We start from the raw sequence: 25,800 nt of genomic DNA on the forward strand, positions 1-25,800 counted from the left end.
ATGGTGACCCGGCCAGGATGGGCGTGTGACCAGAATGTAAGGGCAGTAATGTGATCCCTGGTGCTCCATCATTGCTCACACTTGAAAATGGACGTGTAAACTCCGGTACAAACAGCCCTGGACACTGACTCATGTGTACAGACCGCTATTGGCTATGATGTGACACCTTTGTAAATTACCACTTGACAGATGAAGGACGGAGATATTTGTCACAATTTACAGGAGAAATTAGCCCCTGCTGTCTCCCGACAGGCTGCATATTAACCCCTTACAAATCTTACCATAAGTGGCAACCGGGAAGTATGGTGGGACAGGTGCCATATTTATCAAGCAGTCAAGGAAGCTGAATAATGTTGTGATCTTTAAACGTTGTCACGGCATCTTTTGCTTAACTACAACTCTCAGCATGCCATGACAGCCACAGGCTGGATATTACAAAATGTATGGATAAGCAAAATAGGGGTCCCTGTGCAATACTCTGCTTGGCCTGTAGTGGCCGCCACTTTTCTCAGTAGCCTGATCATCACCTAATCAGCTTCATTCCATAAAGCAGGGATGGGGAACCTTCGGCCCTTCAGCTGTGGCAAAACCACAATTCCCATCATCCAGGCATGGTGGGAATTGTAGTTTTGCCACAGCTGGAGGGACGAAGGTTCCCCATCCCTGCCATAAAGGAACAGATCATATTTAACTCCATAATTCAAAGAACAAAATTTAATTTTTTTTTAAATAATGTAAAAATTTTATTTTTAAAATTTTGTTTTTATATATAAAAAAAATTACATTCACATTTTGCTTTATATTGTTAATTGTAAGAATATTTTATATATTCAGTCATGATCATCTCTGAGGGAATATGAGATCAGATGGAGGTCAGGTGTAGTACAGGTACCCACCCCTGGGGGCCCCGTCTCTTTCCTCCTGCCTCCAGGCACTGTGTGTTGAAGCACAATGGCTGGAGGGTAGGGGTCATATCTAAGGCACTGTGTATACAATGGATGCAGGTCATGTTTGGTGGTTGAGGGGTGGACGTCAGTTGTGAGGGATGAAGCTGCACCTTGTCTATATGGAAAGAAGTGACCTGACCAGTCAGCAGGTGCCCGGAGCAGCTCTGTCCTATACGCATACAATGAAGTCCAGGCTTCTAGTCCTCATCTGAGCCGTGATCGGACGGGGGCACCTGCCAGGGCTGGCTCTCAAACAGGCACATGGCTGAAAAATATCAGAGACAAAGAGAATAGTTATTATTAATAATACAATGATCAACTACTATGGAGTATTCTATACAGCAGTGCTTCTCAAACTGTGAGGCGGGCCTCAGCAGTGAGGCGCCCCCTAGTTGTTGGTGAGGCCCAGCTGGGGAGCCAGTTTTCAAAAAGCAACTATGATCTGCACAGTCCTTTTGCTGTTAGCAAAAATCTCAATTTTAGCAACATTATTAATTTATTTTGTACTTGCTTTATTAGCATATAGAGCTTGGGAGACGGGTAAAAGGTAGCCCTAGCATTATTTTCACCTTTTAAATGGACTTTCACCACAGATAGTGAGGCCCAGACGCCCTCTTGGTCAGTCTGGTGAGGCCCAGGCATTGTCTTGGTTGGTTGGGTGAGGCTCCACTAGAAAAAGTTTGAGAAGCACTGCTATACAGTATATACAGCAGGTGGTACTTGCATCATGAGGGGTCCTGACCACAAAGTTTGGGTATTTATGGAACATATTTTAGGGTCCATTTACACAGAAAGATTATCTGACAGATTACCTTCCCAAGATTTGAAGCCAAAGCCAGAAACGGACTATAAACAGAGATCAGATCATAAAGGAAAGCCTGAGATTTCTCCTCTTTTCAAATCCATTCCTGGCTTTGGCTTCAAATCTTTGGCAGATAATCTGTCAAATAATCTTTCTATGTAAATGGACCCTTATGCTGGGTTTATACGGAGCGATAATTCGCCCAATCTTACGATTAACGATCTCTAAGTAACGATTTTTCTTTTATAACGATTAGCGTTTAGATGGAACGATATATTGTACAGAAAATTCATTTTCTGATCGTTTTGCGATCGCTTAAGCCTATCTCGCACATAGGTAAAATCAGTGAACGACTGTTTAGACGGAACGATCTGCGAATTTTTTGCGAACGACGATTTAAGAACAAGTTAAAAGATCAAAATGAACGATTTCTCGCTCGTCGTTCGATCGTTCGCTGCGTTTACACGTACGATTATTGTTCGAATTCGATTTTTATCGTGCAAATTCGCACGATAATCGTTCCCTGTAAACCCAGCATTAGGCTCTATTATAATGTAGCATTAAATAGGGGCTAGAATGCTATCATCCTAGGTGCTATCACATAGGGTTACTATAGCTGGTAAGGCCTAAATGGAAGCCACATTGAATGTCCCCCAGCTTATCCTGACACATGAGAGAACAGGTCACTAGAGGTGATGACTATATTGTAGATTTATTGCTGATCATATGTATAAGTATAAGAGACATGGCGATCAGTACTTGGGGAGCTCCTGGATGTCCGGCTGGCGGCCTTCCTCCCCTTCTCAGACAGTGTAGGCACCCCAGCCCGTACAGGCGCGGGTCGTATTCCAGCGTTCCACTCTGTGCTCTGCGCCAGCTCCTTGGCAGTGCTCTTGCTCAGCGGGTATTCTCCTGACTGCTGCGCGGCCCAGCTCGGTCTGGACTGAGGTTTCACCAGGCTTCCAAACTCAGCCGAAATGGACATCTACGAGAACACAAGGGATGAAGCTGCACATCTGTTATGGCTCCCTGCTTGAGAGATTCTAAAGCAGCTTGAAGTTTCCTAAATTTACATATATTAACTTCACACGTCTCACAGCTGGAGGTTTGTTACAATTGTATCCAGTCCAGCAGGGTGGACGAGCCACTTTACCTAGACTCGCCTATTACCATAGACCATCACCTGTTACCAAGGGTGAAGAACGGCTACAAAGAACTTTATTGTCTCTGGAGGAAATGATAATCTATTGATTAGAATGGGTGCAGTGTAATGCTTCGTTTCCCCTGTGGTGGTGCTGCAGGGCACTTCATTGCTTACCGATCACTGAGAGAGATACAGCGATCAGCCAATCACATGTAACAATCAGTGATCAGCTAAGATCCCTTACAAAACCCACCAACACGTGTTTGGTTCTTCTGCAGCGCCTCTACAGGGGAAAGGAGGTATTACAAAGCTGTCACTGAATACAATGGGCAAGGTGTTCTGGGTAAGGACTACACATCAGCAGACTACCACTGGCCAGTCACAAAAGTATCCCCAAATTTTAAGTGCACATTCCATGATGGGAATACTGTGATGCATGCTGTGCAAATGATGGGTAATACATACGACATATACAGGCATCAAATGGAAAAGTGAAGGGTTGTGGCCCTCATCAGTACAGACTAGGGGGCTGGCTGGCTGCAGAGAGGCCTATTATAATATGCAGGACAATATTTGATCACCAAGGGCTTTTCTACACACAATAAAAGACAGAAAATGCTGCAACAAAGAGCAAGTGCCATATAACATTTTAGTTTAAAAAAAATAATAAAAAATTGAAAAAACTTTTTAGAAAACTCTTTTTAAAAAATCTTGTTAGTTGTTAGTGTAGGTCCAACTCTCTGAGGGCACCTTAACGTGGTGAGTTGGTACATTTAGTTTGATCAAACCATCTGCTAAGAACCTCATTTAAAAAAAATTACGTTTTCTAAAAAGATTTAAAAAAAAAAAACCCAAAAAACAAAAACAAAACTAAAATGTTATATGGCACTTGCTCTTTGCTGCAGCATTTTCTGTCTTCTATTTACTGTTAGCCATGGCTGTGTGCAAACTGCATAGTGTGAACAAGAATGAATGTGCGGACCTTTAATTGTTTTGGTACTTTTCTACACATATACACTGGCTAGTACTGGTGGCTTCAGGCATGTGACCATACCTAATAGGAAAAGTACCCTAAAAAGTACCTGTCACTGGGCTGTCTATATGTGAGCACCCCCTTATTCGTTGATATTGGCAGCTTATCCTTACACTCCTGGCACCCCTACTTATCAGATGTTTAAAGGGATCTCATGCCCCTCACTATTTACCAGGAACAGCGCCATGCTGCTGTAGTGGCTGTGTCTGGTACTGCAGCCCAGCCCCATACAATGTGAGCACTGCAGCCCCCTCCATCAGCTAACTGGAGGTTACAACCTCACTGACCATCCAATAATCAAAACTATCTGATAATTAACTTTGTAATAGTTTCTCTAAACGTTCAGAAAAAGGTTTCTTCAAAACCTTCTTCATCCTGTCGATAAATACCCCATACAGTACAGCCCCTCTGGCCCCTAATATCTATCTACAATCCTGGACTGAGACAAACAATAGTGATTAGTGAGGTGTCTGTACATGATGTAAGTTACTGAGAGCCATCATAATACAGATGTAACATGACCCCCTTCCCCATACAGCCCCTCATTTGTTATATCTGTAGCTGAAGAACCAGAGAGCCTTTTTCTATGGGAGCTTTGATGTGACGGCCCTCGCTGGGCCCAGGTAATAGAGGTGTCTGACTGTGACCGCACCAATGACAGACGATGAGTGACAAGGCCCAGGTGTCAGATCTCACCCACAATGACACCCCACCATGGGGTGCGAATGAAGAGAGGAATGTGAGTGGAGGTAAACAGCATAATCCATGAGAGCGTACCTGACGGGGACAAGCTGAGCCTCCCGGGAGAGGATTACACTGCTTCATAAGGGAAAAATACAGAAATATCACTGTTTACTGATCTAGTCCTGTCCATAGGAGGTAGTATTATAGTAGTTGTATTCTTGTATATAGGAGGCAGTATTATAGTAGTTATATTATTATATATAGGAGCAGTATTATAGTAGTTATATTCTTGTATATAGGAGCAGTATTATAGTAGTTATATTCTTGTATACAGGAGCAGTATTATAGTAGTTATATTCTTGTATATAGGAGCAGTATTATAGTAGTTATATTCTTGTATATAGGAGCAGTATTATAGCAGTTATATTCTTGTATATAGGGGGCAGTATTATAGTAGTTATATTCTTGTATATAGGGGGCAGTATTATAGTAGTTATGGTTCAGGGTAGAAACAGAGTGCTGCACCTCACACCTATGGCTGATACTAGTGCCGCTAGGCTAAATAAAAAACACATCAGAATTTTGTGTATGAATTGATCAAGCCATACTGCCCCATGTACCTCGTGCCGGTATCTGATACACATGGGTCCCTACACTAAGTCCACACCGTGCCAGTCAGTGGCCACCAACCCCGCAGGCGTGCACAGCCAGGGAATGGGGGCCATGGGACGGCCCTGCGACCCCCATGCCACAGGACCAGACCCAAAAACACCACACCAGAACCCGGCCAGCACAGCCGGCGGAGAAGGTCGCCCCCAAGCAGCACAAGTCTGGATAAGGAATTACACTCACCATAGCTGCAGCAAACAGAATGGGAAAAAACAGGAGGGATTAAAACCATGTGCACTCAGGTGTCTCCTGCTAATTGCGGTCATGTGGGTCTCACCAGGAGGAGTGCAATACACGGAGAAAAGAGAGAAACAAAATGCGGTTCAGGGAAGAAACAGAGTGCTGCACCTCACACCTATGGCTGATACTAGTGCCGCTAGGCTAAATAAAAAACACATCAGAATTTTGTGTATGAATTGATCAAGCCATACTGCCCCATGTACCTCGTGCCGGTATCTGATACACATGGGTCCCTACACTAAGTCCACTAAGTAGTTATATTCTTGTATACAGGAGCAGTATTATAGTAGTTATATTCTTGTATATAGGAGCAGTATTATAGTAGTTATATTCTTGTACGGTGGTATTATAGTAACTGATTACTTGGAGACTATAAACCTGACAACATACCAGTGATTTAGCTTTACGTAACTTGTATGATGCAGATGATGGTCTCTTCTTCTTCTCTAAGTTCTGCTTGTTGAGGATTGAGGTCCCAGAACCAGATTTCCGCCTGCAGAATATACAGGATCATTACTACACAGAGGAAATTCTACACAAGAGTGAACAATGTATCTTATTTCTGACACATAAATACAAATAATTAGAAAAACAGACAGCGTTGGATCTATTCACAGGTCACAATCCTGTCTATAGAAAGTGTTAGCACTCACTATCACTCACCTGTAATAGATACTTTTTTTTTTTAGATAGTTTTTACCATTATATGGGTTGTCCACCTTTGCCCCCCCCCCCCCCCCCCCCCCTCCCGTGATCAGCTGATCATGAGAGCTCTGGATGATCATAAAGTGTGAAAAGAATTTAAATGGCGCTTCTTTCATCGGGCGGCTGAAGGCATGTAATCTTTGAGGATGATGGGCTGTTTCCTGGGTGTCGTGAAAATTTATTGTGCAGGATTTGTCAAAGCAAACAAGCGGAGTCCGGCATTCTTGGTCATAGTCTGATCCTGTCACAACTGATCTGCAGAACTGGATGGTTCACCTGTATACCTGTATGTAGCTCAACAGGTCCTCTCAGACGAAGAGCAATGAGAGCACTGGTCGCCAAAACAGACCCCTATAAATAAGGGTATGCTGAGGCTGAAGTAGGGTGTACTGGTGCATCAACGAAATGCCCCCACCCCCTACAGTCTACTAATCAGGGGTAAGACACAAGAGTCACACAGGGGGCAACAGTATGACTGCACCCTCTCATCTTTACCCCCCGCAGACTTAAGGCCCTATTACTTAAAGCGATTATCGGCTATATTCAACCGATACTGACTTTACGGCCGATAATCGCTTTCTGTAATAGAAGACAACAATCAGCCGACATGCACGATGTCAGCTGACTGTTGTCTTTCCGTATGTTGAAAAATCAACAATCACGATAGCAGCTATATACTGCTGTCGCTCCATGGAGTAGGAGCGGTGGCAGAAGACCACCCCTATCTTTTATGGGCTGCCCAGACGATCTAGCAATTACCCAGGCATCCCCGCGCCCCCCAGCCCCCTGCACATACCCGATCGCTGCCGACACATGTAATAGCGCTGGCACCAAGCTGGGAATGAGGAGCGATTCCAACAAGAAATGCCTCTTTTGATGAGAACATAAACCCCGCCCCCATGGTTAAAAGGAGTATTGGCAAGTGTGTCACTGGTGTAGTCACCGATGCTCATCCAAACATCTGTATATGTTACCACAATCAGCTCTGCTATATCACATATATTAATAATGCTGAAAATTACAGTCCTCCCAACTACCCCAGATTTACAGGAGAAGCCCCCTGTGCCCAGTAGGTGTCCCATGGTGTGTAAGCAGGAGATAGACAGAGGAGTTAAAGGAAAAGTGTCATCAGAAAATGACTTACTGTTTAAATAACGTTTTTGGATTAAAAATCTTCTTTAAAAATTATTGGTGACATTTTTTCTAATCTTCAATTTTTCTATCCATTTTATAAAATAATCCTGATATCTTGCAGTTTTCATTCTCACCACTGGGGCTAAAACTAAGCTGAGTCTGTGGTGATCAGATGAGGCTGCCGTAAAGTGATCTGTACAGCAATGCAGCGTCATGTGACACCAGTTCTTAGATAAGATAATAGCAGCTCCATGTGGAACGACCTTTTCATAGGTCACAGCACGCTCAGTAATGTTTCACATTCATCTCAAGGATACAGAGTCTGTCTATTGTTGTCTATGTCCATGAGTCTTGCTGTAAAGCATGTCACAAAATGTTCTTAAGAACAGCCCAGGCAAGATGGCCGCCCCCATAACGATGTAAAAATGGTTAAATAAAAAAAATACAGTCAGAAAATAGAAACAGATTAGAATAAAAGAACAAGTTTTAGTATCTGACTCTAACCAGTAACATTTTGGTGACGCATTCCCTTTAAGGTCCAGAAACCACATGGTGTGGGTCACACATGACTGCAAGCTCCCGTGTAATGGAGTAGTGCCTACAATCCATCACCCAGCAATAGGCAGACACCGCACAAAGCAGTGATAAAGTTGCATCCTGACATCTACCTGCTGATGTGATACCGGATACAGAGGAGCAGGATGCAGTGACAGGTGTCCTTCTTGTATACCACTTACTGTACCTCTCTATAGGGACAAATGTAATTATATACAACCCACCACAATGGCTGCTTTCTGAGCCACCTCCATTGTGTAACTTATCCTGTGATGATGGGATAGATATATACAGTATATATAAGAATAGTGAATACAGCTGCAGGAGTCTACATCAGGAGACACATGACTTACGCCTGTCGGGCTTGCTCGATAGGATTAAAGTTATCCAGGTAGTTGAATCTTATGGTATCGGTGGGGTGTTTGTCAGATGACCGCCACGGTGGGAGCTCCTTCTTGTCATGTGACTTCATAGACCGATGTGAGTATAGAGAAGTCAATTTTGGTTCTGAAACTTCTTTGGTAATTGGCTGCACATCAATAACCACAAAATCTTCTCTTGGAGGCGTCTAGAATGGAGGAAACTTAGATGTTATGTAATGGGTGCAGACCACAAACCTGCTCCTTCTCCTATTTTCGTACATCTGTATTCTGCCCCCTGTGTCTTACACTGACCCTGTTACATGCAGCCCTGTCCTCACTAGCATCACCACATGAGAGGACAGGCCAGTGCCCCCACAAAAACAGCATAGACTCTTTATCTCCTGAAATCCTCTGTGCTGCTGAGGTCCTTTTCTTTCACCATCACTGTGGCTCCTGGTTATTCATCCCCTCCAAAGGGAACCCAAAGTAATAGTGACAAGATCCTGCTGAGATACCGGTCAGCTGTACCTACCTTAGGCCTGGTCACATGAAGCTCTTTCACCATCTCTATGTATTGTCTCTTCCATACCCCCTGCTCGAATGGAGTTGGGGAAAAATTGATGTACCAACCAAAGCGCAGGCATTTTGGCATCCAAAGCTGGTCCAGTTCTGTTAGGGTCTTCCAATGCCAGCTCACCTAGAGAGAGCCAAACAAAAACTTAGTCACCTCAGTGCTGATATATATATATATATATAGCCTGCATGCTATATACCGTACGGCCACATTACAGGTCCGCTGCTGAGTACCTGATCATGGTGGGCCCCCAGATGATTACTTATTCTCCCCATTGTTACATTATCCTGTCCCTAATTATCAAAGCAAGGCTGCTTTCTTCCAAAAACAGCACCCCACTTGTCCAGAGGTTAGATGTGGTATTGCAGCTCAATGCCATTAACTTCAAAGGAGTTAAGCTGCACTATCACATACAACCTGTAGATGGGGGTGGTGCTGTTTTTGAAAAACAATAAAATAAAAAAGACATGTTTTTCTAACTTTGGATCACCCGTTTAATAGGCAATGACAGAACTGCATTCTCTATTCTCTGCTTGGTATCTGTTTTGACATTGCTGAGTTTTTCTGCAATGATTTTGGGACAAATGCACAGCAGGTCCCTGGCGATTCCACAGCACAATCTCATTGCAAAGAGTTAAATCTCTGTTACCCTATCTCTGTGTATTGTTCTGCAAACAGATTATAGATGCAAACTGGCATCAAAAACCAGCAATCAGATCTGATCATACCCCAATAGAGCGGATTAGATAGGGAACAAACTGATGGCTTATCCTTATGGTGTGTTTACACAGACAGATTTATCTGACAGATATTTGAAGCCAAAGCCAGGAACAGACTATAAAGAGGGAACATGTCATAAACGAAAGACCTGAGATTTTTTCTCTTTTCAAATCCATTCCTGGCTTCGGCTTCCAAAATCTGCCAGATAAATCTGTCTGTGTAAATGCACCATAAGGAAGGGCCACTAGTATCAGAGTGGTGTGGATCCAACGCTATGCAACCCCATCGATCAGCTGACTAATGGGGCCGCTGCATGTTCCCTTCACTTTTTAGAAGGCACAGTGCCATATATTTGATAGTGGCTGCGTGTAATATTACAACCTATCCCCCTTCACTTGAATAAGAGCAGCTGTAATAAGTTCTAATGCCAAACACAACCACTATTAAATGTATGGTGCTGTAAGGAGAAGGTGGAGCACACTGGCTTGCTGTACTTTTATGGATTGCCTATCTGTATAATCCCAAGAAGACTGATCCCTTCATGTATAAAAGTCACCAGCGTGGGAAACTTTAGATTAGGAAAAGAAATCTGTCATCTCTGGAGTATGGCTCCCAATGGTCACATGAAGCACTGATCCCCAATGGGTCCCCATTCTTTTCAAGTAGTATAAAGAAAGGTGGTATTTTGGGAGGCTTCCACCTAATCCACACTACATGCGGCTGTTTGCTGAGCACTTCTGCCCCTTGCTAGTGAGGAGGTCAGCATTTTCTGTAACTGGGACTATTACTTACGGGAAATAGAAGTAATGGGTTTAAATTTAATAAAACTACAAGATAAAAGGCATCCTGTACTGGTATACCATGGCGTTTCCTCTCCAGTCAATCAATACATGATACTTATTCTCAGTGGCGGTCTTTGGCACCAAGCACCCCAAGCGATCGCTTGGGGCCCCCAACATCCAGGGGGGCCCCCACGCTCCGCTCTTGTGCTCAAGACCGCTGGACAGGGCCGCTGCCCCGCTCGCTGCTGCCATCTGAACTGTAACTATGAGCACTCATAATGAGCGCTCATATAGTTACATGCAGCAGCACTGACAGGGTGGGAGACATTGGCTCCCTTCCTGTCAGTCACTCTTGTGGCCGCAGGAATGGTTTTCCCTGCGGTCACAAGTGACAGCTTTGTCCTTGTGGTGCCGGCGCTCCAGTGACATCACTGGAGCATCGGCGCCAGAACAAGGGGAGCGCGGCCTCTTGTGATCGCAGGGAAAACCCTTCCTGTGGCCACAAGTGTGAAGAGAAGAGGAGACGCCCGGACCCAGGTGAGTATAAGTTTTTGTTTTATTGTGTTATATACTATATGGGAGGGGGAGCACACAGGGGTCTGTTTAACTGGGGGACCGCACATCAGGGGTCTATATAAATGGGGGGAGCACACAGGGGGGCTATATAACAGGGGGAGCACACAGGGGGGATATAGACTACTGGGGCTTCACAGAGGGGTCTATATACTACTGGGGGCAGCACACATGGGGTCTATATACTACTTGGGGCAGCAGAATGGGGTCAATATACAACTTGGAGAGCACACAGGAGGTCTATATCCAAGTGGGGGAGCACACAGGGGTCTATATACTACTGGTGGGGCACACAGGGGGTCTATATACTACTGGGGGAATGTACAGGGGGTCTATATACTACTTGTGAGGCACACAGGTGGTCTATATATAACTGGGTGAGCACACAGAGGTCTGTATACTACTGAGGCAGCACACAAGGGGTCTATATAATACTGGTGGGGCATACAGGGGGTCTATATACTACTGGGGGAACCACACAGGGGGTTTATATACTACTGGAGGAGCACATAGGGGTCTATATCCAAGTGGGGGAGCACACAGGAGGTCTATATCCAAGTGGGGGAGCACACAGGGGGGCTAAATACACCTGAGGGAGCCCACAGGAGGCCTATATACTAGTGGGGGAGCACACAGGGGGCCTATATACTAGTGGGGGAGCACACAGGGGGTATATACAACTGGGGGCAGCACACAGGGGGTCTATATACAACTGGGGCAGCACACAGGAAGTCTATATACTTCTGGGGGAGCACACGGGGAGCTATAACTGGGGGAACACACAGGGGTCTATATACTACTGGGGGAAGCAAACAAGGGGTATATACTACTGGGGGCAGGACACAAGGGGTATATACTATTGGGGGCAGCACACAAGGAGTATATATTACTGGCGGTAGCGCACAAGGGGTATATACTACTGGGGGCAACACACAGCGGTCTATTGTTTTGGAACGCATGTCGAGGCGGGGGCCCCAGACATAACTTTGCTTGGGGCCCCAGAAATGCCAAGACCGCCCCTGCTTATTCTATACTTACCTGTGCGCAGCGGCAGAGGCTGCGAGGGTCCAGGAAGGAGAAGATGTAGAGGCTGAGAACTCTGGGGAGCACAGTAGAGAAATCCAGCGAGTCTCTGGGGGCTTTACCCTGCAGATGGCCGCTGCAGAACCTCAGCTGGGACACGCTGCATCGCTCAAACAGGTCACACAGGACGCCGCGTCTCTGAGCATCCGACCACTTGTCAAACTGAGAGAGAAAAGAAGAAGTCATCATCATGACTATCTGCACAGTACAGGCATGGCTGAACACACCAAAACATTTATAGGGTAATTTATGGTTGGCCACTGACTATGAAGGGCTTGGCATAGGTGATCAATGTCTATCATGATACCACCCCTTTAATCACTATGTAATAGAAAGTCCCACAGCACAGATCTATAATACAGCTATGTGCATGGGTTATAGGGATCATGCACACAGCTGTATAGGGATCTTCATAGAGACACTATACTATACACCCATAGGACTACAATGGCGTGGAAGACCCAGACTAGAGTTACATTTTACTGCTGGCATTTCTACCTGGGATACTTTGATAAATCCACATCGGTGTGGCCTAAGGCAAATGTGACATGTGTGAGCACGGCCTGAAAGTTTTGGGTGAAATCTTAAACCCAGAAACTAAGAATACGACCTGTGTGTAATAACCTACAATGACGGCCCTATAAATCAATCAAGGTGAAGCATAATAGTCTTATTACAGTTTATGACGCTTCTTTAAAAGCTCCTAATTACAGTTCCTGTCAATAGAGGTTAATGAAGGTCAGAGGGGCTTGTTTGACTGGATGGGGGTCTTGATCAAAGCGTCTGTGTATCACCTCATAGCAGACCATTGTGCAGGTGTCAGGGCCATAGCCTGGATACACTATTCGTCATGTCTCAGTTTACTCCCAGCACAATGTGATGTGAAGTCATCCTGTAATGAGGCATCAATCACGCCCGTATCTCCCCTATCCGGGCCATGTGTCTGTATTCTGGTTAGATTTCTGGGCAGGCCTGAGCCCAGGTTTATATACAGTGACATATCCAATCCTGACATAGCCAAATTGGTTCCCCCTTAACTTTTTTAAGATCCCTGCTTATTGTCAGTGAACTGCTAAGTTTTTGATCACATTTAAAACATCCCCTTTAAGTACTTCCCTCCCTCTGTAGCTGCAGTTACTGGTACACAACCTTCTTCTCAGCTTACCCATACCACACATATAATAACCCGTTCCTATATGTGTGTACGGGCGGTCACCTCCATCATCCTCTTATCCCTCTAATCTGCATGAGGTAAATATTTACTCAGTTCTGGAACAAGTAGGTGGGAAATATTCAACAAGAAATGGACCCCAGCCCTCACTGTGACCACACACGTCTGACAGCAGCGCTGGATCTCCAGATTACGGAACATCCATGTAATACTATGTGTATAGGCCCCATCATCGTGACATCTACAGCTCATACATCAGCCCCATACTGTATGAACATATCCTATGTCTGCATACATACAGCAATATAAGGACCAAAATACTGCGTGTACATAGCCTCAGGCTGCTAACTGTTCACTGCTGCTGAGCTTTATTGGCAGGTCCAAGTTACATTCGATAGCAGGTCCAAGTTAGCATTGGAAAAGCATGTGGAAAATAGGGGGTTGAGAAAATGGGATTAACCCGGGGTCGGTGTACAGGGGTTCATGATAAGTGATGAGCGAATAGTATGCTATTTGATTGCGGTCAAATATTTGAAAGATAACGCAGTAAAAATTCGCCCTAACACCCCACCCACCCCCGGCGTTTTTTTCAGCCAATAAACATACAGGGGGGAGGGACAGGCGCTAGGAATAGGCAGGACTTGGCTGGCTAAACTACATCACCTTCTGAATATAAGAATAGTGGATTTCAGATTCGTGTCACTTGCTGGTTGGAGCTAGAGAGGGAGAGACTGTATACCAAGGAGAGAGAAAGCTTTAAGGTGAAGTTAGGTAGGGAGGGACCCCCAAAAGCCCTTGTTAGAGCTAAAACTATAAAAACCATATATTTAGAAGCTGTTGTGAGACAGGCAGTGTGTTCAGACATCTACTGGTGTATACTGTGATTGCGGGATAATAGCTGTTATCTTGCTACTACTGATTCGCATAGTATGCGTCCTGTAAAGGAGTTGAACAGCTCTTTCATTTTATTATTGTAAAAAAAAATTATATATCCGGTATACGGCTGTTTTTTATACGGATATTTTACACTGCTCTTGATATGTACACAAATGCGTACTGCTAGACCAAAACGTACGCTTCCACTTTACATTCGTAATTTGTTTGTTAATGTTCTGCGAACCCGAACCGATCACAAACATTTGTTTTTTGTTCATGTTCAGGCTCTGAACTGAACATTGGGATGTTGGCTCATCACTTGTGTTAGATGCACCCAGGCATGCTTCCCCTGCTGTCCCATATGCATCCCAGATGTGTTGGCATCATTTCCTGAGGTGTCATTGTGCACTTGGTGAGCTCCTAGTGATCGAATATTGATTTCCAGGTCCCAAGGATTTCTCTCCCATAGACTATAATGGGATACCATATTAGTTCAAATAAACGAATATCGGGAGCATTTTGAATCAAATTTCGAATTATCGAATATTTCACTATTCGCTCATCTCTATTCATGATGTATCATGATGGGGGGGGGGTACATTCAGGGCTGGTGTACAGGAGTCCATGACGTATCAGAGTTGGTGTGTAGGAGTCCATCTATCTATCTGTCTGTCTGTCTATTTATCTGTCTCCTATCTATCGATCTATCTATCTATCTAGTCTGCTTGAAACAGACCTATCACTACACTCCTATAAAACACAGGTTTCCTCCAGCAGATGACAGTACAGGTATACGGCTGGTATAAAGAAAACATCTTCCATAATGAAAATCATTAGAACAACCTTGTGCAGACACTGAATAAGCAGGGAATGCTGGCAATGTTTGTAACATAGTAAGTGAGTATAATATAGGATGTGATCTGCAGTTGTAATAATAGACCTGGGACATCACCCTCTATCTATAGAGCTGTATGGAGTATTATGTTACTATGGAGATACTACGGCAAACAGCAGCGGAGTAAAGTAAGAACACCGATGTGACAGGATTTCTATGGACACAATAAAACATCATTAATCATAGGAGACAGGAGCCGAGCAGTCAGCGGTGACCTATACATCACGTGAGTGAGCGGCCGGACCATCACCTCGTACCCATTTTCCAAGTAAATCTCTTCTCTCTTCGAACACCTATGTAAACACAAAGGTTGACAGCAGTAAATCTTAGGTATACAGCGTATATAGGATACAATGTAATACAGTGGGAAATACTCCTGCGCCTGGGGCTAAAATACAACTTAGTCTCTGCACTATACGTCTATGGTGACTCTAGACTGTACAACAATTGCAGTTACTTATTGGGGGGTTGTGGGCACTACATGTACCTGGGACTTATATGAGGGTCCTACACACTCACAGCATATCCATAAGATGTGCTATGTATAGATGCATGTCCCTCCTGTGATAACCACACCTATAGGGGGCACTGGGGGCATCAGTCACTTTGTGTATCACTTCTTTGTCCTATTTACGACCTCTGCTTGCTATCAGTGAGTGGAAACTTTCACATTTGCATTGTCATGAGGCTGTAATCCTGCTCAGAAGCGGCTTGTTATAAAGTATCGGAGATCTCTTACGCACAGGACATGATAAGGACCAGGATGCAGCCACTGGATGCAAGTAAGATTGTTCACATTCACTGACAGCAAGAGGAGAGCTTTTAAATTGTGAAGGAATGTAACTTTGGGAGATGATCTACGAGACTTTCAAGTACATGGCTAGAGGCTACAACCTGTCCTAATCCAATCCTTGTTCCTCGGCTGTAGTCTGTTACATTGTATGAGTCAAGAGATAAACTCAGCATTGTTGCATATGTATCCAATACTGGTGTCCAGGCTGATATGCTTTACCTGCACATATACGCTTTAAGGCTATGTTCACACTACTTATATGTGCGGCCGCATATTTTTCGCGGCTGGACATATACGTGTTAAACTCCGGCTGGGGATTTACGTAAGTTGCGGCCGGCTATGTACGGTCTGCGAACTTACGCCCGTAGTCTGCTTACGCTTCCCGAGTGCCGTACGTAGCGATCTGACAGCGGTCTTTTACTTGGAAATCTTCGGCTAGCCCCGGACACCCCACAGAACCTTTTGGATCGGCAAATCAAAGTGCAAAAATGAAGAAATCACCACTCCGTACGGGACCGCATGTTACGCTACGGGCGTAAGTTACAGCATTTTCGTCCTCAAACAATGGTCTGGTTCATTTTTTACGGTGCCGCATACGATCCGGGCGTAAGTTCTTACAAAGTGTGAACTGTGCAGCCGTAGATCGTATACTTTCCATTGTACGCAAACTACGTAAATCTCCTGCCGCTTATTCACGGAACTTATGTAGTGTGCACATAGCCCCCGAACTCTAGGCAAAAAGAAATTGTTTTAAAACAACTGCTGTCAGAAAGTTATACAGATTTGTAATTTATGTCTGTTTAAAAATCTCCAGTCTTCCAGTACTTATCAGCTGCTGTATGTCCTGCCGGAAGTGGTGTTTTCTTTCCAGTCTGACACAGTGCTCTCTGCTGCCACCTGTGTCCATGTCAGGAACTGTCCAGAGTAGCAGCAAATCCCCATAGAAAAGATCTCCTGCTCTGGAAAGTTCCTGTCATGGACAGAGGTGGCAGCAGAGAGCACAGACTGGAAAGAATACACCATTTCCTGCAGGACATACAGCAGCTGATAGACTGGAGATTTTTTAAATAAAAACAAATTACAGATCTATATCTAACTTTCTGAAGCCAGCCTTTAAATGGAATTTGTCAGCTGTTATTCACACCCCAAACTGCTGACAGTTGATGCTGTTATGACAAGCAGACACCTTTTATTATATAGTAAAAAGAGTCAAAGAGGAGTTCCTGAGCTGCTGAAGTGCCGCAAACTGTAACGCCCCCTCACTCCCCCTCCCATACTTGACCATGCTTGGGACTCCACTTCCAGGTGTCAACCAAGCAGGGAGGAAGGGGAGAGAGGAGGCATCCAGCTTCCAGCTATTCAGGAGCTTGGAAAAGTTATTATACTAGAGAATAAAAGCATTTCTCTATGTGATAAAAGCACAGGTGGATATTTGAAGGCTCCCTGGCTGCGGCTTAGGGAAAACACAGGAGCGCTCGGCCATGCGGATGGGGAGGACAGGAAAGATAACTGACAGCTGGACGATCGTTTGACCCCCAGCATTTAAAGGTCTATAGGGCCATGCAGCTCCCCCCAATATTGTGCATCTGTAAGGATGCTCCTTATGGGGCAGGGGCCTGTGATCTCACCTTGTCATTCATCAGCTGGTGGTTCAGGGGTGTCCATGTGCTCATCTTCGTCTGCAGCTTCGCCCCCTCTGTGATTTTGGGCGGAGCAAACGCCATCGCTTCACTTTTCACTTTCTTCTACATTCCAGGAAAACAGAAGAGAAAAACAAGATGAGAGATAATACAGTAGCAGATGGTGACCACCTCTCCCTTCCCCCACACACACATCCCTGCGTTCAACCCCCCCTAACCTGCGTGCCGCCCCCCACACACCTGGGTGCCGTCCCCCACATACGTGCCATCCCATATTTACCCAGTCTACTCACTGGGGCAGCCTCAGGTTTACACAAACAGGCGTACATTATATATTACAGTGTATTATACAGGCGTACACTATATTTTACAGTGTATTATACAGGCGTACACTACATATTACAGTGTATTATACAGGTGTACACTATATATTACAGTGTATTATACAGGCGTACACTATATATTACACGTGTACACTATATATTACAGTGCATTATACAGGCATACACTATATATTACAGTGCATTATACAGGCGTACACTATATATTATAGTGTATTAGGCGTACACTATATATTACAGTGTATTATACAGGCGTACACTATATATTACAGTGTATTATACAGGCATATACTATATATTACAGCGCATTATACAGGCATACACTATATATTACAGTGTATTATACAGGCGTACACTATATATATTACGGTGCATTATACAGGCGTACACTATATATTACAGTGTATTATACAGGCGTACATTATATATTACAGTGTATTATACAGGCGTACACTATATATTACAGTGTATTATACAGGCATACACTATATATTACAGTGTATTATACAGGCATATACTATATATTACACGCCTACACTATATATTACAGTGTATTATACAGGCATACACTATATATTACAGTGCATTATACACGCGTACACTATATATTACACGTGTACACTATATATTACAGTGTATTATAAAGGCATACACTATATATTAGTGATTATACAGGCATACACTATGTATTACAGTATATTATACACGCCTACACTATATATTACACGTGTACACTATATATTACAGTGTATTATACAGGCGTACACTATATTTTACAGTGTATTATACAGGCGTACACTATATATTATAGTGTATTATACAGGCGTACATTATATATTACAGTGTATTATACAGGTGTACACTATATATTACAGTGTATTATACAGGCATACACTATATATTACAGTGTATTATACAGGCGTACACTATATATTACAGTGTATTATACAGGCGTACACTATATATATTACGGTGCATTATACAGGCGTACACTATATATTACACGTGTACACTATATATTACAGTGCATTATACAGGCGTACACTATATATTACAGTGTATTATACAGGCATACACTATATATTACAGCGCATTATACAGGCATACACTATATATTACAGTGTATTATACAGGCGTACACTATATATATTACGGTGCATTATACAGGCGTACACTATATATTACAGTGTATTATACAGGCGTACACTATATATTACAGTGTATTATACAGGCGTACACTATATATATTACGGTGCATTATACAGGCGTACACTATATATTACACGTGTACACTATATATTACAGTGTATTATACAGGCGTACACTATATATTACAGTGCATTATACAGGCGTACACTATATATATTACGGTGCATTATACAGGCATACACTATATATTACAGTGTATTATACAGGCGTACACTATATATTACAGTGCATTATACAGGCGTACACTATATATATTACGGTGCATTATACAGGCATACACTATATATTACAGTGTATTATACAGGCATACACTATATATATTACAGTGTATTATACAGGCGTACACTATATATTACGGTGCATTATACAGGCGTACACTATATATTACACGTGTACACTATATATTACAGTGTATTATACAGGCGTACACTATATATTACGGTGCATTATACAGGCGTACACTATATATTACAGTGTATTATACAGGCGTACACTATATATATTACGGTGCATTATACAGGCGTACACTATATATTACACGTGTACACAGGGCCGGCGTTAGGGGGGGGCAAGCAGGGCAAATGCCCAGGGCCCCCATCCCCCAGGGGCCCCCTACCGCAGTTCCAGTGGAGAGGAGAGCACAGACAGCGTCCTCCAGCGTCTGGGAGTGATCCCTGGCTGCTGCTGCTATCAGGGGTCACGCAGAGGCTGCAGGACGCTGCTCGGTGTCTGCTCCCCCTCCCTCCAGCTCCTCTCACTGCACGTGACTTCCTGCTCTGGTGTGGAGCTGTCGGGACGATGGAGGAGAGGGCTGCTGGGGGAGGATGACAGCCTGCTGCTGCTGCAAGAGACATGAGGGGGATTCACCACTACAACCAGCATGCTAGAGGGAGTAAGTATACTGTACATGTAGTGTGTAATGTGTGTGAATGTAGGTGTATAATGGATGAATGTAGTGTGTGTTACATGTCCTGTGTATAGTGTATGGACTGGATGGTTTGTATCTGTATAATGTGTTTTCATGGGTGTGTGAGTGTGTGTGTATATATATATATATATATATATATATATATATATATATATATAATGGTGCGTGTGTGTGTATTAGCACTGCTGACTCCAAGTGTTGAGGTGAATAGACTGTATATAGGAGCTGCAGCCATTCTCCGGCCTCATCAGTCCTATGTAATTGCTGCAGCTCCTATGTATAGTGTATGATGACATCACTAAGGCAATACGGTGTATTTTATTGAGAAAAAAATAAGGTGGTATTCAGTCTTTAGGTGGTGGTCACTGTATGGTGGTAATATTGGTCTGTATATAGTGTCATTATGCAGTGGTCACTCTTTGGCATTAATATTGGTCTGTATATAGCGTATATATAGTCATTACTGCCATAGATTGACTACCACTTAATGACTCTATATACAGACCAATATTACCGCCATACAGTGACCACCACATAATGACTATATACACACTATATACAGACCAATAGTACAACCATAGAGTGATCGCCACATAATATTGGTCTGTATATAGTGTGTATATAGAGTCATTATACAGGGGTCAGTCTATGGCAGTAATTTTGGTCTGTATATAGAGTCATTATGCAGTGGTCACTCTTTGGCATTAATATTGGTCTGTATATAGCGTATATATAGTCATTAATGCCATAGATTGACTACCACATATTGACACTATATACAGTACAGCCACAGTACAGTATATATAGTACAGCCATAGAGTGATCGCCACATGATATTGGTCTGCATACAGTGTATATAGCAGGGGTGGGGAACCTTTTCCATGTCGAGGGCCGGTCGGGCATTAATAAAATCATTTGAGGGCCGCATACCGTGTGCGGCAGTTAGTAGCGTGGGTTTGCAGCACCCAGGGCAAGGCAAAGTATTGTTCCCCTAGTTCCCCTGCTATTGTAGTTAACCCCCAGTGATGCCCTGCTATTGTAGTTAACCCCCCCAGTGATGCCCCTTGTAGTCTAGTTAACCCCCAAGTCATGTCCCTGGTAGCCTAGTTAACCCCCCCAGTGATGCCTCTGGTAGGCCTAGTTAACCCCCCCAGTGATGCCTCTGGTAGGCCTAGTTAACCCCCATCAGTCATGTCCCTGGTAGCCTAGTTAACCCCCATCAGTCATGTCCCAGGTGGCCTAGTTAACCCCCATCAGGCATGTCCCAGGTGGCCTAGTTAACCCCCATCAGGCATGTCCCTGGTGGCCTAGTTAACCCCCATCAGGCATGTCCCTGGTGGCCTAGTTAACCCCCATCAGGCATGTCCCTGGTAGCCTAGTTAACCCCCATCAGTCATGTCCCTGGTGGCCTAGTTAACCCCCATTAGGCATGTCCCTGGTGGCCTAGTTAACCCCCATCAGGCATGTCCCTGGTGGCCTAGTTAACCCCCATCAGGCATGTCCCTGGTGGCCTATTTAATCCTCCATCAGGCATATCCCTGGTGGCCTAGTTAACCCCCATCTGGCATGTCCCTGGTGGCCTAGTTAACCCCCATCAGGCATATCCCTGGTGGCCTAGTTAACCCCCATCAGGCATATCCCTGGTGGCCTAGTTAACCCCCATCAGGCATATCCCTGGTGGCCTAGTTAACCTCCATCAGGCATGTCCCTGGTGGCCTAGTTAACCCCCATCAGGCATATCCCTGGTGGCCTAGTTAACCCCCATCAGGCATGTCCCTGGTGGCCTAGTTAACCCCCATTAGGCATGTCCCTGGTGGCCTAGTTAACCCCCATCAGGCATGTCCCTGGTGGCCTAGTTAACCCCCATCAGGCATGTCCCTGGTGGCCTATTTAATCCTCCATCAGGCATATCCCTGGTGGCCTAGTTAACCCCCATCTGGCATGTCCCTGGTGGCCTAGTTAACCCCCATCAGGCATATCCCTGGTGGCCTAGTTAACCCCCATCAGGCATATCCCTGGTGGCCTAGTTAACCCCCATCAGGCATATCCCTGGTGGCCTAGTTAACCTCCATCAGGCATGTCCCTGGTGGCCTAGTTAACCCCCATCAGGCATATCCCTGGTGGCCTAGTTAACCCCCATCAGGCATGTCCCTGGTGGCCTAGTTAACCCCCATCAGGCATGTCCCTGGTGGCCTAGTTAACCCCCATCAGGCATGTCCCTGGTGGCCTAGTTAACCCCCATCAGGCATGTCCCTGGTGGCCTAAATAACCCCCATCAGGCATGTCCCTGGTGGCCTAGTTAACCCCCATCAGGCATGTCTCTGGTGGCCTAGTTAACCCCCAAATAAAAAAAAATAAACATCCCACTCACCTTACCTCCGCTCCCACGCTGCCCATGTCCTCTTCTGTCCTAGGTCCTCTGTGCCGGTCTTTCTCCTGCAGGCGGCGCGCGATGAAATGACGTCATCGCGTGGCCCGCAGGAGACTGAAGACACGCGCCGCTCTGCTGGGGAAGAAGCCGGCATAGACAGCATCCTCCTGTGTCCGGCAGCTGTCACAGACACCGGAGGATGCTGTGTATGCCGGCTCCTTCCTCCTCCAGAGCGGCGCGCATCACAGGGGAGCGGCAGTCCTGGCATGTAGTGGCAGTCCCAGAATGTAGCGGCGGTCCCGACATGTAGGGGCGGTCCCGACATGTAGGGGCGGTCCCGACATGTAGGGGCGGTCCCGACATGTAGAGGCGGTCCCGACATGTAGGGGCGGCCCCGACTTGTAGGAGCAGTCCCAAAATGTAGCGGCGGTCCCGGCATGTAGCGGTAGTCCTGACATGTAGTGGCAGTCCCGGCATGTAAACTTCTGAACTGAGTAAGGGCCCTAATACATGGAGCGAAAATTGTCCGAATCAGGACGCTATCGCTCTGTGAGGACACTGGGGAACATGATCAGGTAGTATATATCACAGACAAGGCCTGAGGACACCGGGGAACATGATCAGGTAGTATATATCACAGACATGGCCTGAGGACACCGGGGGACGTGATCAAGTAGTATATATATCTTTATTGTTTACTATATACAGCAAGGATTGCACACACATCACTAATGATATACTGTATATATACACATAGGGGGAGATTTATCATACATGGTGTAAAGTGAAACTGGCTCAGTTGCCCCTAGCAACCAATCAGATTCCACCTTTCATTACTCAGATTCTAAGTAGGTGGAATCTGATTGGTTGCTAGGGGCAACTGAGCCAATTCTTCTTTACACCAGTTTGATAAATCTCCTCCATAGCTTTTGCTCTCTAAGCCAGCTCCATTCTACCAGATTGGCGCTCACTTCTGCAGAATATCAGGCCGTGTAATACGGCCTTAAAAGTGTCCGTACACTTCCAATAACTGCTGGCTGAACAATCCTTCAGCTGACAATTATCTGTCCCATCCGGTCCCGTCCTCCCCATACACAAAAATTTGGCACATCTGAGTTTTCCTGTGTTTTCTATGAGATGGTAAAGCCATAGCCATACAGATCTGATGGCGGCTTATCTCTCTTAGAACAAAGAGGTTGGGCATTGATTTTCCATCAAGCTCGATCCCCTATGTCCACTGATATCATCTGTCAGAGGACTGTCCAGAGAGCCCCATACACCTTACACTGATGGCCGAACCCACCACGAGCAACAGGTACCACCAACAAAAGAGTAAAATGTATGGGGACCTTAAATTGTTGCTAAAATATTTCAGCATTTGGGGCCCCACCTTTAACTTTGCCCAGGGCCACATCTAGTCTAAAACCGGCCCTGCGTGTACACTATATATTACAGTGTATTATACAGGCGTACACTATATATTACGGTGCATTATACAGGCGTACACTATATATTACAGTGTATTATACAGGCGTACACTATATATATTACGGTGCATTATACAGGCGTACACTATATATTACACGTGTACACTATATATTACAGTGCATTATACAGGCGTACACTATATATTACAGCGTATTATACAGGCGTACACTATATATTACAGTATATTATACAGGCGTACACTATATATATTACAGTGTATTATACAGGCGTACACTATATATTACGGTGCATTATACAAGCGTACACTATATATTACAGTGTATTATACAGGCGTACACTATATATTACAGTGTATTATACAGGCGTACACTATATATATTACGGTGCATTATACAGGCATATACTATATATTACACGTGTACACTATATATTACAGTGCATTATACAGGCGTACACTATATATTACAGCGTATTATACAGGCGTACACTATATATTACAGTGTATTATACAGGCGTACACTATATATTACGGTGCATTATACAAGCGTACACTATATATTACAGTGTATTATACAGGCGTACACTATATATTACAGTGTATTATACAGGCGTACACTATATATATTACGGTGCATTATACAGGCATATACTATATATTACACGTGTACACTATATATTACAGTGCATTATACAGGCGTACACTATATATTACAGTGTATTATACAGGCGTACACTATATATTACAGTGTATTATACAGGCGTACACTATATATTACAGTGTATTATACAGGCGTACACTATATATTACAGTGTATTATACAGGCGTACACTATATATTACAGTGTATTATACAGGCGTACACTATATATTACAGTGCATTATACAGGCGTACACTATATATATTACGGTGCATTATACAGGCGTACACTATATATTACAGTGTATTATACAGGCATACACTATATATATTACAGTGTATTATACAGGCGTACACTATATATTACAGTGTATTATACATGCATAGGCCATGTTCACACACAGTTTTTCCCTCAGTCTTTTTTCAACCAAAAACAGGCATGAAAACACAGAAACTGCAAATCTTTCCATTATAATTTTGCCCTGTGAGTTCTACTCCTAGTTTTGGTTGAAAAGACTGACAGAAATACTATGTGTGAACATGGCCTTAGAGTGCATTATACTGTAATTATACCCGATGTAACACACCCTTATATATACAATGTATACTATACCAATAATACAGGCCATGTGACCACACAGTATACTGATAACAATATACAGGTGGATAGCTATATAATCACACTACTCCCCATATCACGCTCTCAGTGACGTCACCCTCGGTCAGTATTTCTCACCGGTTCAGTTACCTGGTCTGCGCGGGGCCCCGTAGGTCAGGAGAACCGGACACGGCTGCTTGCGTCGTTGCTATGGAAACTAACCCGGGCATCTCATTCACGTCAATCACTCAGTAGGCGACACGCCCCTCACTGCTCCTTCCCACATTACCGGGAGCGGTTGCTATAACGACCATAGGAGAAACCCGATAGCGCAGGCGGCTACAGCCCGCAGCTGTGTTGGGCGGGGCTCATGTTTCACATGTTAGCGTATGGCAAGAGGGAAGGCGTGGTAAAGCAAGGGCGTCTACCAATGCTGAGGGCGTGGCTTAGCCTCGGACATGAATGAGTAAGGAGGGGTTAGTCAGTTGTAACCTTGGTGGGCGGGCTATCGTAGACACAACCTATGACTGATGGAGGGCGTGGTATTCCCAGGCTGTGTATAGCAATGAAGGGTGTGGCTATGGGACCTGGGGGCGTGGCTTGCGTGTTCTGCCAGCAGTGGGCTCCAAGCTGATCAGTAGACACCTCACCCTGATCGTGGAGACTCCGCAGCCGGTGAGTGATCGGATTATACACGGGCTATCATCTAGTGTCAGATATACCGCGCGTGATGTCATATACAGTGTGCTATAATCTACTGCACCATTATATACAGTGTGCTATACTCTATAATATACAGTGTGCTATACTCTACTGCACCATTATATACAGTGTGCTATACTCTATAATATACAGTGTGCTATAATCTACTGCACCATTATATAC

General features: G+C 44.4%; 3 protein-coding genes across 8 annotated transcripts in view; 1 reads left to right on the forward strand and 2 right to left on the reverse strand.

Moving 5' to 3' along the window:
* ELP3 (elongator acetyltransferase complex subunit 3) overlaps positions 1-25,800 on the reverse strand; it is a 238,387-nt gene that overhangs the window by 108,925 nt on the left and 103,662 nt on the right. The gene's annotated exons all lie outside the window — the stretch shown is intronic.
* On the reverse strand, positions 792-25,574 carry FBXO16 (F-box protein 16). Of its 3 annotated transcripts, none has more exons than XM_069975789.1 (9): positions 25,066-25,574; positions 17,371-17,487; positions 15,207-15,242; positions 11,963-12,169; positions 8,808-8,972; positions 8,267-8,481; positions 5,910-6,012; positions 2,509-2,734; positions 792-1,212 (listed from the first exon to the last, which is right to left on the reverse strand). In XM_069975789.1, the coding sequence occupies exons 2-9, from the start codon at positions 17,464-17,466 to the stop codon at positions 1,145-1,147; spliced, it is 1,116 nt and encodes a 371-aa protein (XP_069831890.1). In that variant the 5' UTR covers positions 17,467-17,487; positions 25,066-25,574; the 3' UTR covers positions 792-1,144. The 3 variants fall into 3 exon arrangements, with proteins under 3 accessions (XP_069831890.1, XP_069831892.1, XP_069831891.1); XM_069975791.1 differs by having other exon boundaries at positions 25,054-25,574; XM_069975790.1 differs by lacking the exon at positions 25,066-25,574 and adding an exon at positions 24,931-25,014.
* FZD3 (frizzled class receptor 3) overlaps positions 25,171-25,800 on the forward strand; it is a 56,169-nt gene continuing 55,539 nt past the window's right edge. For 2 of the 3 annotated variants that reach the window (XM_069975782.1, XM_069975784.1), the window contains exon 1: positions 25,171-25,590. The gene's annotated coding sequence lies outside the window, so the exon portion shown is untranslated. The remainder of the gene's footprint in view (positions 25,591-25,800) is intronic. The other variant, XM_069975783.1, reaches the window with a different exon arrangement.

The sequence above is a fragment of the Dendropsophus ebraccatus genome, chromosome 6, assembly GCF_027789765.1.
Source record: "Dendropsophus ebraccatus isolate aDenEbr1 chromosome 6, aDenEbr1.pat, whole genome shotgun sequence".
Lineage (NCBI taxonomy): Eukaryota > Metazoa > Chordata > Amphibia > Anura > Hylidae > Dendropsophus > Dendropsophus ebraccatus.

Coding starts and splice junctions, on each gene's coding strand:
- FBXO16 (XM_069975789.1), bottom strand. CDS start 17,466: ATGGCGTTTGCTCCGCCCAAAATCACAGAGGGGGCGAAGCTGCAGACG. Junction 2,735..5,909: donor TACGTAAAGCTAAATCACTG/GTATGTTGTCAG, acceptor GTGTTCTCGTAG/ATGTCCATTTCGGCTGAGTT. Junction 1,213..2,508: donor GACATCCAGGAGCTCCCCAA/GTACTGATCGCC, acceptor GATATTTTTCAG/CCATGTGCCTGTTTGAGAGC.